This window comes from Helicoverpa zea, chromosome 27 (assembly GCF_022581195.2).
Source record: "Helicoverpa zea isolate HzStark_Cry1AcR chromosome 27, ilHelZeax1.1, whole genome shotgun sequence".
NCBI classification, from domain to species: Eukaryota; Metazoa; Arthropoda; class Insecta; order Lepidoptera; family Noctuidae; genus Helicoverpa; species Helicoverpa zea.
This window is the reverse complement of record NC_061478.1, coordinates 402822-419244: the sequence shown is the minus strand read 5'-3', so window position 1 is coordinate 419244 and position 16423 is coordinate 402822. Positions and strand designations below refer to the sequence as shown.

Sequence of the window (16423 nt, the reverse complement as noted above, 5' to 3'; positions counted from 1 at the left end):
CAAATTTTATTCAAATCAGTTCAGTGGTTTAGACGTGAAAGCGTAACAGACAGACAGACAGAGTTACTTTCGCATTTATAATATTAGTAGGGATAAAATGAAAACTCACCCTCAACTCCGGATCATATTCAAATCCATCACTGCAGAACAATTGAATAGCAGTTCCCCCAACACACGTATAGAATGAGTTACACAGCTCCGGGTGGGGTATATTCCCCCATTGTCCTATGGGGCATAGTGGTGCTTCCGTGGTGGTAGTGGGAGCGAGAGTCGTGGTGGTACCAGAGCCGAGGGTACAACCACCTTCAGCTATTGGGACGCAGACCTGAAATAAATGGGAAGTGTTAGGGCTTTGTTGAATTTTGGAATGTTAGCTAAGGCTAGGTTTTTTGGGGTATCAGTGAGCTAGACTAATGAATGAGTAGATTTCAACGTGTCTATAAAAACATTTGATTTTCGTGTTCTAATGGAACATCTTCCTACATCGGATAAAAAGTAGCATTGCGTTTCTGATGTACGAACTATATTACTGCAAAGTTTCGTAAACATCCGTTAAGTTGGTTTACGCGTGTAAAAGAAACAAACATACATGTATACACATGGTAGTAGTGTCTACAAATTATACCTATCTCCATGCCAAGTTGTATCTCAATCGGTTCAACCGTTATAGCATTAAAACCAAACAAAGAAAGTCATTTTCCAATTTACAATACAAGCAAAAATATAGTTATTGAAACACATCATATCATAAATACTTACACTAGTCTCCGGATCAAATTCAAACCCAGCACTGCAGTATAACTGTATCACAGAACTACCCGTACATACATAGAAAGCATCACAAATTTCTGGATGTGCCACATTGCCGAACACCCCTGCAGGACAAACGAATGGCGCTTCCGTCACTACTGTAGTTATATCCGTGGGGTCTACGGAGACGGGGTGATCGGGAGTCGTGTCTTCTGGGTCCTTGACTTCCAAGCCAGGAGTTGTGGTGATGGTTCCTAGGGTGCATCCACCTTCAGCTATGGCTACGCATGTCTGTAAAGAAGATGGTATTTTTAGTGTTAGTTTTTCATCCTCATCAGTTTTCTTGGAAGGTTAAACAGTGATAAATCTGTCAAGCTATCGAGTAGATCTTAATTTTGCTAATCTTATTTTTATTTAATTTAGACTAGGGTTTAATTTCAGTGAAGTACAAGCGCCAAGTTTTACGCCTGCTACTGCCTACAAAAAAAGTAACTTTATAACAGCTGATCTGATTTTGATGAAACATGTTCAAAAAACACCGCTGGAACACCAGCTTTCACCTAAACGGCTCCATCTAAATAGGTTCATCTATTTAAGCCACGGTGCCAGACAAAAACACACATAGCTTTCGACAAACTAAAGTTATAACACTCCTCTCTTTGCATGGTAAATTAAAAAAAAAAACAAAAATTACTTCTCAATCCTAAATATCCCATATAAAAGCCTAAGATTTAAACTTGTAATATCAAAAACAACACCTACCCTGCTTGTAGGATCGAACTCAAATCCACTCGGACAAGTTAACTGTACAGGAACGCCATTCAGACACATGTAATATAAAGTACACTCCGTCGGATGTGGGACGTTACCAAATACCCCTATAGGACAAGGGTCGTAAGGTTCTGTTGTTGTTTCTATGTCATCAACAACTGTTGTTGTAGATGTTGTAGTGTCTGATGTGTCAGAAGTTGTTGATGAAGGCTCTGTTGAATCAGAATTGTCTGATGTTGTTGTTGTGCCAACACTTTCTGATGTTGTTGTGTCAACATTTTGTGTTGTTGATGAAAGGTCTGTTGTTGTGTCAGAACCTTCTGAAGTTGTTGATGAAGCTTCTGTAGTTGTGCCAACACTTGGTGATGTCGTTGATGAAAGTTCTGTTGTTGTGTCAGAACTTTCTGACGTTGATAAAGTTTCTGTAGTTGTGTCTAAATTGTCTGACGTTGTCGTCTCAACAATTTGTGAAGTTGTCGATGAAAGTTCTGTTGTTGTGTCAGAACTTTCTGATGTCGTTAGTGAACCTTCTGTCGTTGTGCCAACAATGTCTGTAGTTGTTGTATCGACATTTTGTGTTGTTGATGAAGGTTCTGAGGTCGTATCAGAACTTTCTGTAGTTGTTGATGAAGCAATTGTAGTGATTTCAGAATCTTCAGATGTTGTTGAAGCTAACGTAGTTGTTCCAACATTGTCTGAAGTTGTTGTGTCAACATTTTGTGTTGTTGATGAAGATTCAGTAGTCTCCTCAGAATTGTCAGACGTTGTTGAAGAACCTGCTATTGTAGTGGTATCGTATGCCGAAGTCGTTGTCTCAGTATTCTGTGTAGGTGTTGATGTAACTTCAGAACTTTCTGACGTTGTTGATGAGGATTCTGAAGTTGTTTCAGTGTTACCAATCGTAGTGCCAGATCCGAGGGTGCAGCCACCGGGGGCTATTTCGATACAACCCTAAAAATGTTATGAATGTAAGTTTCTTTTTACATACATAGTATTACATACACCACTATTTTTTAATTAGTGCACATACTTAGAGGGCTTATTTAAAAAGTTCTTAGTATTATCTATGCAAAGTTTCAAAAACTAATATTCATAATCAGCAAAGTTATTAGCGATAAGTTATATCCAAAAATGTCACTCAATTCATGGAAACATTGTACAGGTAATTCCAAGTCATTCATAGTAGTATTCATTAATCATATTCTGTCGCTCTCGCATTCGCGTGCTCTCGCTCGAACTTGCCCCCTTGATTCAATTGTGAATTAACCAAATAAGACAAATTTTCCTGGCCAATTTTTTATTTCGTTTTTTTTAGTTTTGATTACACAAATATGATCAGTAACGGGTACCGACAGAGCCCCATTTTTTTTGTGTACTAATTAAAAAATAGTGGTGTATATGTTAAATGGGTAGTGTGTCTAGAAGCCGACCACAGTTGGGAGAAGGCTTGGCAGATGATGCGTTTGATGAAGAAGATGAATATGGGTGTAAATAAGTTTTCTCTGTAAGGCAGATCAAAAAAATTAAGAACGTCACATATGTATATAGAGTTGTGTGAATTTTATTAGTTTTAGCGTGAGAGAGATTAGAAAGTCAGTCATCGCCTACCAATTTGTGTCGTGTTACCCGCTAGCTGTGTTGTGGGGTTCAGATAGACAGTCAATCCATGTGCAACATTGACAATAATAATAATGGCGTCCATTTATGGCCGATTTCGACCACGGCGGCTGTTCCCATTTTAAGGAGATCAGCCAACTGCGCAGGACATAATTATTATAGTGCACGAGCATTTGCTTGGACACAGGTGCACTCCCTATTCCTTCACTCTCATAGCCCGATGGGACGGCAATCCGACACGACCGGAGAGAGATCAGGCGCAGGACCGACATCAACGTGCTCTCCGATGCACGGGTGAATCAATCACCAACTTCCCGAGTACGGGCTGCTTTGTGAAAATTTAAGAAAACCCACAAAGCGATTCGGCCCGACCCGGGAATCGAACCTGGGACCTCGAGCACAGCAGCCGCGCTTGCGACCACTAGACCAACGAGGCAGTCAAATAATATTGACCATAATAATATTATTAGTTAAGACAGAAATACTAACCTTGCTTATATCATCAAATTCAAATCCTTCAGGACAACTGAGTTCCATAGAAACTCCATTCATACACATATAATACAAATTACACTGTGTCGGATGAGGAACATTGCCTATTACTCCTATAGGACATGGATCATAAGCTTCCGTAGTCGTTGGCTCTGAAGTCGGCGACTCTGAAGTCGTTGGTATAGAAGTCGGTGTCTCGCTGTCCGTAGTCGTCTGCACGTTAGTCGTAGTCGATTGGAAGCCTTCGGAAGTCGTTTCTGTTCCTGATGAAGTTGTGCTCAAGCCATAAGTGCAACCCCCTTCGGCTATTAGGACGCAAGTCTGAAATATTACGTTAAATTAATTGAAGACGGAATTTAATAACCTATCAATCTTCAAAGATTGTAGTTGACATTACTTGACTGGAGTTAAGGATCAAAATTTGTCTCTTGTAAGCAATATAGCTAAAGAGAATGCTTGTGAGATGATTGCAGATAGGAGAGTGTGGAAAAATAAAATATGCTTCGCCTACCACACATTTTCGATAAGAGTATGAGGTTGATGATATTAATCTCTAGTAAGCACATCCACAGATAGTATACGTCTACTCTTATTTCAAAAGAGGACACATTTTTTTGTTTGTATCCTAAAGACTCCGAAACTAGGTACTAAACTGATTAGAAAAATTCTTTCACTGTTAGAAAGCTACACTCTTCACGAGTAACATAAGCTATACTTTAGCAACGATTGCACTACAATTATTGTGTATAATTTATTAATACATTTTAGCTCAACTTGGATTGTATAACATTCTCAGGACTAGATAGAAAACTGTATGTTTGTAATTAATTTTATTTTCTTTTAAAAAGAGTGTCCATGGAGTTTCTTGCCGGTTCTTCTCCATGAGACCAACTCTTTGGAACCGTGCACCTAACTTTGACGTTTCGAAAGAGCTTTCATAGGCCTATTTGAAATAAAAAAAATTGAGTTTTTGTTTGAGTTTTATCTCGGCACGGGCAGTATTTCTCTCAGGGTGAAACTGTGGGAAATCGGATAGTAAAAAATAGTTAAGAATATCTTACCCGTAACTCAGGATCGAACTCAAAGCCATCGCTACAGAACAACTGTATGGCTTGACCCCCAGTGCACAGATAGAAGGAGTTGCACAGCTCAGGGTGGGGTACATTGCCCCAGGAGCCGATAGGGCAGAGAGCACTGACGGGGTCCTGGGTAGTGGGAACGGGGGTCGTTGTTGTAGATCCCATGGTACAGCCTCCTTCGGCGATGAGGACGCATTGCTGGAAAAATTGAATATTAAAATATAATGAAAATTAGTTATGTATGAGGAAGATATAGTTATCGGCACGGATAATGAGCTCTCGGCGGAAGAGTGGGGATCGCTTTGCGCACTGTACACTTAAGGCAATAAACCAATAAATCACTTCTGCGCAGGTGAAAGTCAGGGCTCAATATCCTTGCCGATGATTACATATATGTTTTATTTCACGAAAGACTGTGAGCCATACTATGTTTGTAAATGTCTTCATATGACCACTTATTGAGGTCTCCCGAGTAGGTATACACTTTCAAACTCACGAAAGCAGTTGTGTGTGTAAATGTATTTACTACATGTACATTGTCTTTAGAAGTATGTGACATACAAAGACAATTAATGAAAATTTACAAACACTAGTATGACTCACGCGCATTTGTCACACAAAACTTTTATAAGAGCCAATTTTTCAATAGCCTTATAACTTTTGTCTGCAGAATATATTTAAGGTTTTGACAGATTTTGAATAGAACCGCTATACATATTCCTCAGTTAGAAATCACGTAACTGATAATTTAAAAATCGGCCTTAAATGCCATAATTTCTATCCAATTAATTTTAATAGAAAGCCGTAATTCATTACAACTTCTAAGATACATAATCAGGTTATTTGTATATAATATTATGGAAACTTACCCTAACTTCCGGATCGAATTCAAAACCTTCACTACAATACAACTGTATAGCATTGCCCGCAGCACACATATAAAACGAATCACAACGGGTCGGATGAGGAATGTTACCCCAAACGCCTTCTGCGCAAATCTCCTCAGTTTCAGAGACCGTGGTAGTGGGGATACCAGGGGTTGTTATATGTGCATCTGATGTCGTGTCTGTTGCATCGGTTGTAGTAGTTATAGGTCCTAAGGTGCAACCGCCTGGGGCTATTGGGACGCAGACCTGAAAAGATCGGAGTATATAGAACAGTGTCATCATCATCATCATCATCATCATCATCTCAGCCATAGGACGTCCACTGCTGAACATAGGCCTCCCCCTTAGATCTCCACAGATACCTGTTCGAGGCGACCTGCTTCCAACGTCTTCCGGCGACCTTTATAAGGTCGTCTGTCCATCTTGTCAGTGGACAGACGAACAGTGTATTGTGCAAAATTTTTGGGAAAAATTTAAGTGAATGAGTGAGTGGGGTAAGACAATCAATCAATTTATTTATTTCTCATTATCAAAATACATGAATTTGTTGGATACAAGTTACTTTAAACATAATGACTGGTGTCTGATGCCTAAAGTAGGTAGGTAGTCCTGAATTACAAAACACCAGGCTTACCCTTCGCCGAAATAAAAATCTTAAAACTATTGAGATCAGTTGGATTGTTATGTAATAGAATGTTTGTGAAAATATTACTTTTTAAAAGAGTATCTATCGAATTTCTTGCGGCTCTTCCTTCTCCATGAGACCAACTTTTTGGAACCGTGGAATTCATGTAACGTTTCATAAGAGCCTGCAAAGGCCTATTTGAAATAAAAACAATTTGATTGATTTTGATAAAAAATAATAAGTGAAAAAAAAAAGATTATATGGTTAAGCAATGCTTGGTGCGTGATAGAGTTGCTTTCATGTTTTGAAAAGCTCATTGAATTGGTGACTCCCGGCTGTCATCTTTGGCAGTCGTTAACGATAGTCAGAAGCCAAAAAGTCTGATACAATCTTATATTGTGGAACTGGGTTGACGAGATCAGATAGGCAGTCGCTCCATATAGCGCACTGGTACTCAGCTGCATATAAGACTGGAAGCCAACCCCAACATAGTTGAGAAAAGGCTAGGCAGATGATGAAAAAAGAAATTCACTCACCTTAGTTTCTCTATCAAATTCATGACCATTTGGACACAAAAGTTGTACAGCTACCCCACTGACACACAGATAGAAAGCATTGCAAAGTTCTGGATGGGGCACATTGCCATAAGTGCCTAATGGACATGGATCATACTCTTCCGTTGTCGGATAATCAGTGGTCACTGTTGTTGTCACATCAGTTGCGTCTGGGTTGTTTGTTGTTGAAGCCTGTGTAGAAGATGGCTCTGTTATTTCTGTTGTTGGAACCTCTGTGGTTGTCCATTCTGTTGTTGGTGTTTCAGACGGTGTTGTTGGTATGTATGTTGGGTCTTGAGAAGTTGATGTTGGTACGTCTGTACTAGATGGCCAATTTGTTGTTGGTACATCAGTCTCTGTAGGACCTTGTGTTGTTGGTGCGTCAGACTCTGTAGGTCCCTGTGTTGTTGGTGCGTCAGTCTCTGTAGGTCCCTGTGTTGTTGGTGCATCAGTTTCAGTTGGTCCTTGGGTTGTTGTGGGAGCTTGTGTTGTTGGTGCGTCAGTTGTTACTGGTTCTTCTGTGGAAGGATCATCAGTGACAGTGGAACCCTGTGTTGTAGGCACATCAGTTTCAGTTGATCCCTGAGTTGATGACGGCGCCTGTGTTGTTGGTACATATGTAGTATCTTGTGATGTTGTTGTTGGTGCATCAGTCTCTGTAGGTCCCTGCGTTGTTGGTATATATGTCGTTGTTGGTATATATGTCGTTGTTGGGCCATCTGTGACTGTAGGTCCCTGTGTTGTTGGTCCATCAGTTTCTGTAGGTCCCTGTGTTGTTGGGACATATGTTGTTGGTACGTCAATTTCAGTTGGTCCCTGGGTACTAGTGGGAGGCTGTGTTGTCGGTATATATGTTGTTGGTGCATCAGTTTCTGTTGGTCCCTGAGTTGTTGAGGGAGCTTGTGTTGTTGGTGTGTCAGTTGTTACAGGTCCTTCAGTGGAAGGATCATCAGTGACTGTGGGCCCCTGTGTTGTTGGTATATATGTTGTATCCTGAGATGTAGTTGTTGGTATATCAGAAGTAGATGGCCAATTCGTTGTTGGCACATTAGTTTCAGTTGATCCCTGAGTTGATGACGGTCCCTGTGTTGTATCTTGTGATGTTGTTGTAGGCACTTCAGTCTCTGTAGGTCCCTGTGTTGATGGTACGTATGTCGTTGTTGGGCCATCTGTGACTGTGGGTCCCTGTGTTGTTGGCACATCAGTTTCAGATGGTCCCTGAGTTGTTGAGGGAGGTTGTGTTGTTGGCACATCAGTTTCAGTTGGTCCCTGAGTTGTTGAGGGAGGTTGTGTTGTTGGTGCATCAGTTTCTGTTGGTCCCCGAGTTGTTGAGGGAGGTTGTGTTGTTGGTGTGTTAGTTGATACAGGCTCTTCAGTGGAAGGATCATCAGTGACTGTGGGTCCCTGTGTTGTTGGTATATATGTTGTATCCTGAGATGTAGTTGTTGGTACATCAGAAGTCGATGGCCATACTGTAGTCGGAACATCAGTGACTGTCGGTCCCTGAGTTGTTGGGATGTAAGTAGTTTCCTGAGATGTTGGAGCATCTGAGGAAGTAGGCCAATTTGTTGTTGGCACGTCAGTTTCAGTTGGTCCCTGGGTAGTTGTGGGAGCTTGTGTTGTTGGTACATACGTAGTATCTTGTGGCGTTGTTGTTGGCACGTCAGTTGTACTAGGCCATATTGTCGTTGGACCATCAGTAACTGTGGGTACATATGTTGTTGTTGGTACGTCTGAAGTAGATGGCCGTACCGTTGTTGGTGCATCAGTCTCTGTAGGTCCCTGTGTTGTTGGTACATACGTCGTTGTTGGCTCGTCAGTGGTAATAGGACCCTGCGTTGTTGGAACATTTGTTGTTGGTCCATCAGTTTCAGTTGGTCCCTGTGTTGTTGGAATGTAAGTAGTTGTTGGAACATCAGTACTGCTAGGAGCCTGTGTTGTTGGCACATATGTAGTATCTTGTGGCGTTGTTATTGGCACGTCAGTTGTACTAGGCCATATTGTCGTTGGACCATCAGTTTCTGTTGGCCCCTGGGTAGATATGGGAGCCTGTGTTGTTGGCACATCTGAAGTTGATGGCCAAGCTGTTGTCGGCACATCAGTTTCAGTTGGTCCCTGTGTTGATGTAGGAGCCTGAGTTGTTGGGCTGTAAGTAGTTTCCTGAGATGTTGGAGCATCTGAAGTAGTAGGCCAAATTGTTGTTGGGATATCAGTCTCTGTTGGTCCCTGTGTTGATGACGGTACCTGAGTAGTTGGTATATATGTAGTATCTTGAGGTGTTGTTGTTGGTATATCAGAAGTAGACGGCCAATTTGTTGTTGGCCCATCAGTGACTATGGGTCCTTGTGTTGTTATGGGAGCCTGTGTTGTTGGAATATAAGTTGTTGTTGGGTCCTCAGAAGTAGATGGCCAATTTGTTGTTGGTACATCAGTTTCAGTTGATGACGGTACCTGTGTTGTTGGGAAGAATGTTGTTGGTATTTCAGATGTTGTTGGCCCATCAGTAGCAGTTGGTCCCTGAGTTGTTGTAGGAGTCTGAGTTGTTGGTACATATGTTGTATCTTGTGATGTTGTTGTTGGTAAATCAGTCGTTACAGGCCCTTCAGTCGAAGGATCATCGGGGACTGTGGGTCCCGGTGTTATTGTGGGACTCTCTGTTGTTGGAATATAAGTTGTTGTTGGGACCTCAGAAGTAGACGGCCAATTTGTTGTTGGCACATCAGTTTCTGTTGGTCCTGATGTTGTTGGAATGTAAGTTGTTGTTGGCACATCTGGAGTAGACGGCCATATTGTTGTTGGCACATCAGTTTCAGTTGGTTCCTCGGTGCTTGTGGGAACTTGTGTTGTTGGGACATATGTAGTATCTTGAGGTATTGTTGTTGGTATATCAGAAGTAGATGGCCATACTGTTGTTGGAACATCTGAAGTAGTAGGCCAATTTGTTGTTGGCCCATCAGTGACTGTGGGTCCTTGCGTTGTTGTAGGCGCTTGTGTCGTTGGAATGTAAGTTGTTGTTGGCCCGTCAGTCGTTATAGGCTCCACAGTCGAAGGATCATCAGTAACTGTAGGTCCCGATGTTGTTGGTAAGTATGTTGTATCTTGAGATGTTGTTGTTGGTACATCAGTCTCTGTGGGTCCCTGAGTTGACGACGGTGGCTGTGTTGTTGGAACATATGTAGTATCTTGTGATGTTGTTGGTATTTCAGACGTAGTTGGCCCTGTGGTAGAAGGTCCCTGTGTTGTTGGAATGTAAGTTGTTGTTGGTACATCTGAAGTAGATGGCCATGCTGTTGTAGGCACATCAGTTTCAGTTGGCCCCTGTGTTGTTGTTGGGAAGTCTGTAGTATCATCTGGCGTAGTTGTTGGCAAGTCTGTAGTTATGGGCCCTATAGTTGAAGGTCCGTCAGTAACTGTAGGTTCCTGAGTTGTTGGGCTGTAAGTAGTTTCTTGAGATGTTGGTACATCTGAAGTAGTAGGCCAATTTGTTGTTGGTATGTCAGTTTCAGTAGGTCCCTGGGTGCTAGTGGGAGCCTGTGTTGATGGAATGTAAGTTGTGGTTGGCAAGTCCGAAGTAGATGGCCATACCGTTGTTGGCACATCAGTTTCAGTCGGTCCTTCAGATGTTGTTGGTCCATCAGTGACAGTGGGTCTATCCGTTGTTGAAGGAGCCTGTGTTGTTGGACTGGGAACATAAGTTGTTGTTGGTCCGTCAGTCGTTATAGGCTCTACAGTCGAAGGATCATCAGTAACTGTAGGTCCCGAAGTTGTTGGGATGTATGTTGTATCCTGAGATGTTGTTGGTATTTCAGATGTAGTTGGTATATATGTAGTATCTTGTGATGTTGTTGATGGCACGTCAGTTGTACTAGGCCATATTGTTGTTGGACCATCAGTGACTGTGGGTACATCTGTTGTTGTTGGATTGTATGTTGTATCCTGAGACGTTGTTGTTGGCACATCTGAAGTAGAAGGCCAATTCGTTGTTGGTACATCAGTTTCAGTTGGTCCCTGTGTTGTTGAAGATCCTTCTGTTGTTGTGGGCGCCTGTGTTGTTGGAATATAAGTTGTTGTTGGCACATCTGAAGTGGATGGCCAATTTGTTGTTGGTAAATCAGTTTCAGTTGATCCCTCGGTTGTTGTGGGAACCTGTGTAGTTGGGAAGAATGTTGTTGTTGGTACGTCAGAAGTAGTAGGCCAAGCTGTTGTTGGAGCATCAGTTTCAGTTGGTCCTTGGGTAGATGTAGGAGCCTGTGTTGTTGGAATATTAGTTGTTGTTGGCACATCTGATGTAGATGGCCAAGCTGTTGTTGGTATATCAGTTTCAGTTGGTCCCTGGGTTGTTGTGGGAACCTGTGTTGTTGGAATGTAAGTTGTTGTTGACACATCTGAAGTAGAAGGCCAATTAGTTGTTGGAATATCAGTAACACTAGGTCCTTGTGTTGTTGACGATCCCTCGGTTGTTGTGGGGGCATCAGTTACAGTAGGTCCCTCCGTTGTTGTAGGAACCTTTGTTGTTGGGATGTATGTCGTTGTTGGAACATCAGTACTGCTAGGAGCCTGTGTTGTTGGTACATATGTAGTACCTTGTGGCGTTGTTGTAGGCACATCAGTTGTACTAGGCCTTATTGTCGTTGGACCATCAGTGACTGTGGGTTCATCTGTTGTTGTCGGTATGTATGTTGTATCCTGAGATGTTGTTGTTGGTACGTCAGAAGTAGATGGCCATACTGTTGTTGGAATGTCAGTAACAGTGGGTCCTTGTGTTGTTGAAGATCCTTCTGTTGTTGTGGGAGACTGTGTTGATGGAATATAAGTTGTTGTTGGCACTTCTGAAGTTGATGGCCAAGCTGTTGTTGGGACATCAGTTTCAGTTGGTCCCTGGGTAGATATTGGCACCTGTGTCGTTGGAACATAAGTTGTTGTTGGTACGTCAGAAGTAGAAGGCCAATTAGTTGTTGGAATATCAGTTACAGTAGGACCTTCTGTTGTTGGGATGTATGTTGTTGTTGGCCAAGCTGTAGTATCAGAAGTTGTAGGCTCGTAAGTTGTAGGTACCGATGTTGTTGATGGCACAGTAGGTATATCTGTTGTTGTAGGTGATTCTGTAGTCACTATTGAAGTGGGACCCTGTGTTGTTGAAGGTTCAACAGTAGTTGGTAATTCAGATGTAGTTTGTGTTGATTCTTCTGTTATACCTGTTGTAGGTACATTAGTAGTTACTGTTGTAGGTACAACAATAGTCGTAGGTTCATATGTGGATGTTGAACTAGGTATGATAGGAGTTTCCCAAGTTGTTGGGATCTCTGTTGTTATAGGCTCAACTGTTGTTGAAGAAGGCACATCTGTAGTACTAGTTGATGTGATAGGTTCATTCGTTGTTGAGCTGGGAACGTCTGTTGTTGTAGATTCCCATTCTGTTGTTGGCTCGTAGGTAGAAGGTACCTGAGTACTTGTGATTGGATCTTCAGTGGTAGTAGAAGGAATAATTATAGTAGTGGGGTCGTAAGTTGTAGGTACATTCGTTGTTGAAGGTGGCCATGCTGTTGTTGGGACATCAGTTTCAGTTGATCCCTGCGTTGTTGTAGAAGACTGTGTTGTTGGTACATCAGTCTCTGTAGAACCTTGTGTTGTTGGCACGTCTGAAGTAGATGGCCATGCTGTTGTTGGGACATCAGTTTCAGTTGATCCTTGTGGTGTTGTAGATGACTGTGTTGTTGGTATATATGTTGTTGTTGGCACATCAGTTTCAGTTGATCCGTCAGGTGTTGGAGAGGACTGTGTCGTTGGAATATATGTTGTTGTTGGCACATCTGAAGTAGATGGCCATGCTGTTGTTGGTACATCAGTCTCTGTCGAAGCCTGAGTTGTTGTGGAAGACTGTGTTGTTGGTATATATGTTGTTGTTGGTACATCAGTCTCAGTTGATCCTTGTGTTGTTGGTACATATGTTGTTGTTGGCACCTCTGTAGTAGATGGCCATACTGTTGTTGGTGCATTAGTTTCAGTTGATCCCTGGGTTGTTGTAGATGACTGTGTTGTTGGTATGTATGTTGTTGTTGGCACATCTGAAGTAGACGGCCATGCTGTTGTTGGCAGATCAGCTTCAGTTGATCCCTGCGTTGTTGTAGAAGACTGTGTTGTTGGCACATCTGAAGTAGATGGCCATGCTGTTGTTGGCACATCAGTTTCAGTAGATCCCTGCGTTGTTGTAGAAGACTGTGTTGTTGGTATGTATGTTGTTGTTGGCACATCGTTTTCAGTTGTTGGAGATTCATCTGTAGTAGTAGGTTGCCAAGTTGTCGAAGGTTCATTAGTAGGTATTGCAGTTTGTGTTGTTGATGTAGGAACAACAATCGTTGTTGGATCATGTGTTGAAGTAGATTCTTCAGTAGTAGAAGGTTCATTAGTTGTTGTTATAGGTAACTGTGTTGTTGTAATAGGACCCTGTGTTGTTGTAGTAGTAGGTACAACGATCGTTGTTGGCTCATAAGTGGTGGGTACCTCTTCAGTAACTGTTGTTGGTACCTCAGAAGTTGTTGACAAAGGAATATCTGAAGTAGTAGGTACCCATTCCGTTGTTGGCTCAAATGTTGAAGGTACATTTGTTGTTGATGTTGGAACGTCAGTGACGGTAGGTCCCTGTGTTGTTGTTGGTACTTCTGAAGTAGATGGCCAAGACGTTGGCACATCAGTTTCAGTTGATCCCTGGGTTGTTGAAGAAGACTGTGTTGTTGGTCTATACGTTGTTGTTGGCACGTCTGAAGTAGATGGCCATGTTGTTGTTGGCACATCTGAAGTAGATGGCCATGCTGTTGTTGGCACATCAGTCTCTGTCGAACCCTGAGTTGTTGTAGAAGACTGTGTTGTTGGTACATATGTTGTCGAGGGAACCTCTGAAGTAGACGGCCATGCTGTTGTTGGTGCATCAGTTTCAGTTGATCCCTGTGTAGTTGTGGAAGACTGTGTTGTTGGTACATTTGTTGTTGTTGGCACCTCTGAAGTAGACGGCCATGCTGTTGTTGGTGCATCAGTTTCAGTTGATCCCTGTGTTGTTGGCACATATGTTGTTGAGGGAACCTCTGAAGTAGATGGCCAAGATGTTGTTGGCACATCAGTCTCTGTGGGTTCCTGAGTTGTTGGTACATAAGTTGTTGTTGGTACATCAGTTTCAGTTGAACCCTCTGTTGTTGTGGAAGACTGTGTTGTTGGTATATAAGTTGTTGTTGGCACGTCTGAAGTAGATGGCCATGCTGTTGTTGGCACATCAGTCTCTGTTGGACCTTGTGTCGTTGTAGAAGACTGTGTTGTTGGTATGTAAGTTGTTGGCACCTCTGAAGTAGATGGCCATACTGTTGTTGGTATATCAGTTTCAGTTGATCCCTCAGTAGTAGTAGGAATATGTGTTGTTGGCAAGTAAGTTGTTGTTGAAGGAACATTTGTGGTTGAAACCCACTCTGTTGTTGGCTCAAATGTACTAGGTACCTCTGTTGTTACAGAAGGCACATCCGATGTTGTTGTTGTTGGTAACCATTCTGTTGTTGACTCAGGTACTGTTACAGTACTGGGTTCTTGAGTTGTTGTTGAAATAGGACCTTGTGTTGATGTAGTAGGTATCACAACAGTTGTTGGTCCATCAGTTGAAGTTAAATCATCAATGGTTGTAGGTTCAAATGAAGTTGTTGGTACTTGAACTGTTGTTGAAGAAGGAACATCTGTTGTTGTAGGTACCTCAGTTGTTGTGATTGGACCTTGAGTTGTAAACGTAGTTGTTGTTGGAACCCAATCGGTTGTGGGCTCAAAAGTTGTAGGAACTGTTGTTGTGATTGGACCTTGCGTTGTTGAGAGACCCTCTGTTGTTGTTGGTTCATAAGTAGAAGGTTCATAAGTAGTAGGTACTGATGTAATCGGACCTTGCGTTGTTGTTGGCACATTTGTTGTTGAACCCTGTGTTGTTGTAGATACCTCTTCAGTTACTGTTGTTGGTACCTCAGATGTTGTTGGAGCTTGTGTTGATGTAATCGGACCTTGTGTTGTTGTGGGCACATTTGTTATTGAACCCTGTGTTGTTGTAGACACCTCTTCAGTAACTGTTGTTGTGGATACAGGTATATCTGTTGTTGTCGAATCCCATTCAGTTGTTGGCTCAACAGTTGTTGTTATAGGTACCTGTGTTGATGTAGTAGGTATCACAATAGTTGTAGGTCCATCAGTTGAAGTTGAGTCATCAATGGTAGTGTCCCAAGATGTTGTTGTTGATGGAACATCTGTTGTTGTGGTACTAGGTACCTGTGTCGTTGTTGTAGGTACCTGTACTGTTGTTGATATGTTAGGTACTTCAGTAGTACTTTGTTCCCATTCTGTTGTTGTACTGGGTTCCTGTGTTGTTGAAGAAGGAACACTTGTACTTTGTTCTGTTGTTGGCTCATATGTTGTTGGTACTGCAGTTGTAGTAATAGGTGCTTGTGTGGTTGTTGTTGAAATAGGAACATCAGTGGTTGTTTGATCCCATTCTGTTGTTGGCTCGTAAGTTGTTGGAACCTGTGTTGTTGTCGTAGGAATTTCTGTAGTTGTAATAGGCGACTGTGTCTGAGTTGTTGGGAGATCTGTGGTTGTTGAAGAAGGAACATCAGTTGTTGTCTGTTCCCATTCAGTTGTTGGCTCATATGTTGTTGGTACTGCAGTTGTAATTGGTACCTGTGTTGTTGTTGATGTAATAGGAACTTCAGTGGTTGTGTTTGTAGATCCTTCTGTTGTTGTGATGGGAGCTTGTGTTGTTGTACTTGGTACTTGTGTTGTTGTAACCTCTTCAGTTGTTGTTGGTACAGGTTCTTGTGTCGTTGTTGTGATGGGAGCTTGTGTTGTTGTACTCGGTACTTGTGTTGTTGTAACCTCCTCAGTTGTTGTTGGTACCTCAGTAGTTGTTACAGGCTCTTGTGTCGTTGTTGTAATAGGAACTTGTGTTGTTGTACTCGGTACTTGTGTTGTTGTAACCTCCTCAGTTGTTGTTGGTACCTCAGTAGTTGTTACAGGCTCTTGTGTCGTTGTTGTAATAGGAACTTGTGTTGTTGTACTTGGTAGTTGTGTTGTTGTAACCTCCTCAGTTGTTGTTGGTACCTCAGTAGTTGTTACAGGCTCTTGTGTCGTTGTTGTAATAGGAACTTGTGTTGTTGTACTTGGTAGTTGTGTTGTTGTAACCTCCTCAGTTGTTGTTGGTACCTCTGTAGTTGTTACAGGCTCTTGTGTCGTTGTTGTAATGGGAACTTGTGTTGTTGTACTCGGTACTTGTGTTATTGTAACCTCCTCAGTTGTTGTTGGTACCTCAGTAGGAGTTGTTGTTGTTGCCGCTGTTGTTGACGGTGCTGCAGTAGTGGATGTCGTACAATCCACCATGAACGGCCAGCTGCAGTGCTGAAAGACAAATGTTTGATAGTTAATCATTTATTTAGATTATAATTGAGCAAGTTTAGAATGACTATTTTATATATTTGAGCATTTTTAAACAACTGGTTCTTGTATTTTTTAATGAATAACAAAAATACGACTTGAAAAACTAAACACTGTTTTGTCAATATGAAAATTTAATCTTATTTATTGATTTATTTCATTCTAAAGAAGGCTTACAGTTAACAGAAAGAAAATATATGATGA

At 41.9% G+C, this 16423-nt stretch overlaps 1 protein-coding gene across 1 annotated transcript in view; it reads right to left on the bottom strand.

The window, feature by feature from the left end:
* Positions 1-16423, bottom strand: part of LOC124643513 (mucin-17-like) — a 68759-nt gene that overhangs the window by 11706 nt on the left and 40630 nt on the right. Inside the window, 7 exon segments of the mRNA XM_047182514.1 lie at positions 110-325; positions 760-1041; positions 1513-2472; positions 3628-3951; positions 4692-4907; positions 5579-5842; positions 6758-16183. Of these exon segments, the coding sequence (XP_047038470.1) occupies positions 110-325; positions 760-1041; positions 1513-2472; positions 3628-3951; positions 4692-4907; positions 5579-5842; positions 6758-16183 (11688 nt within the window).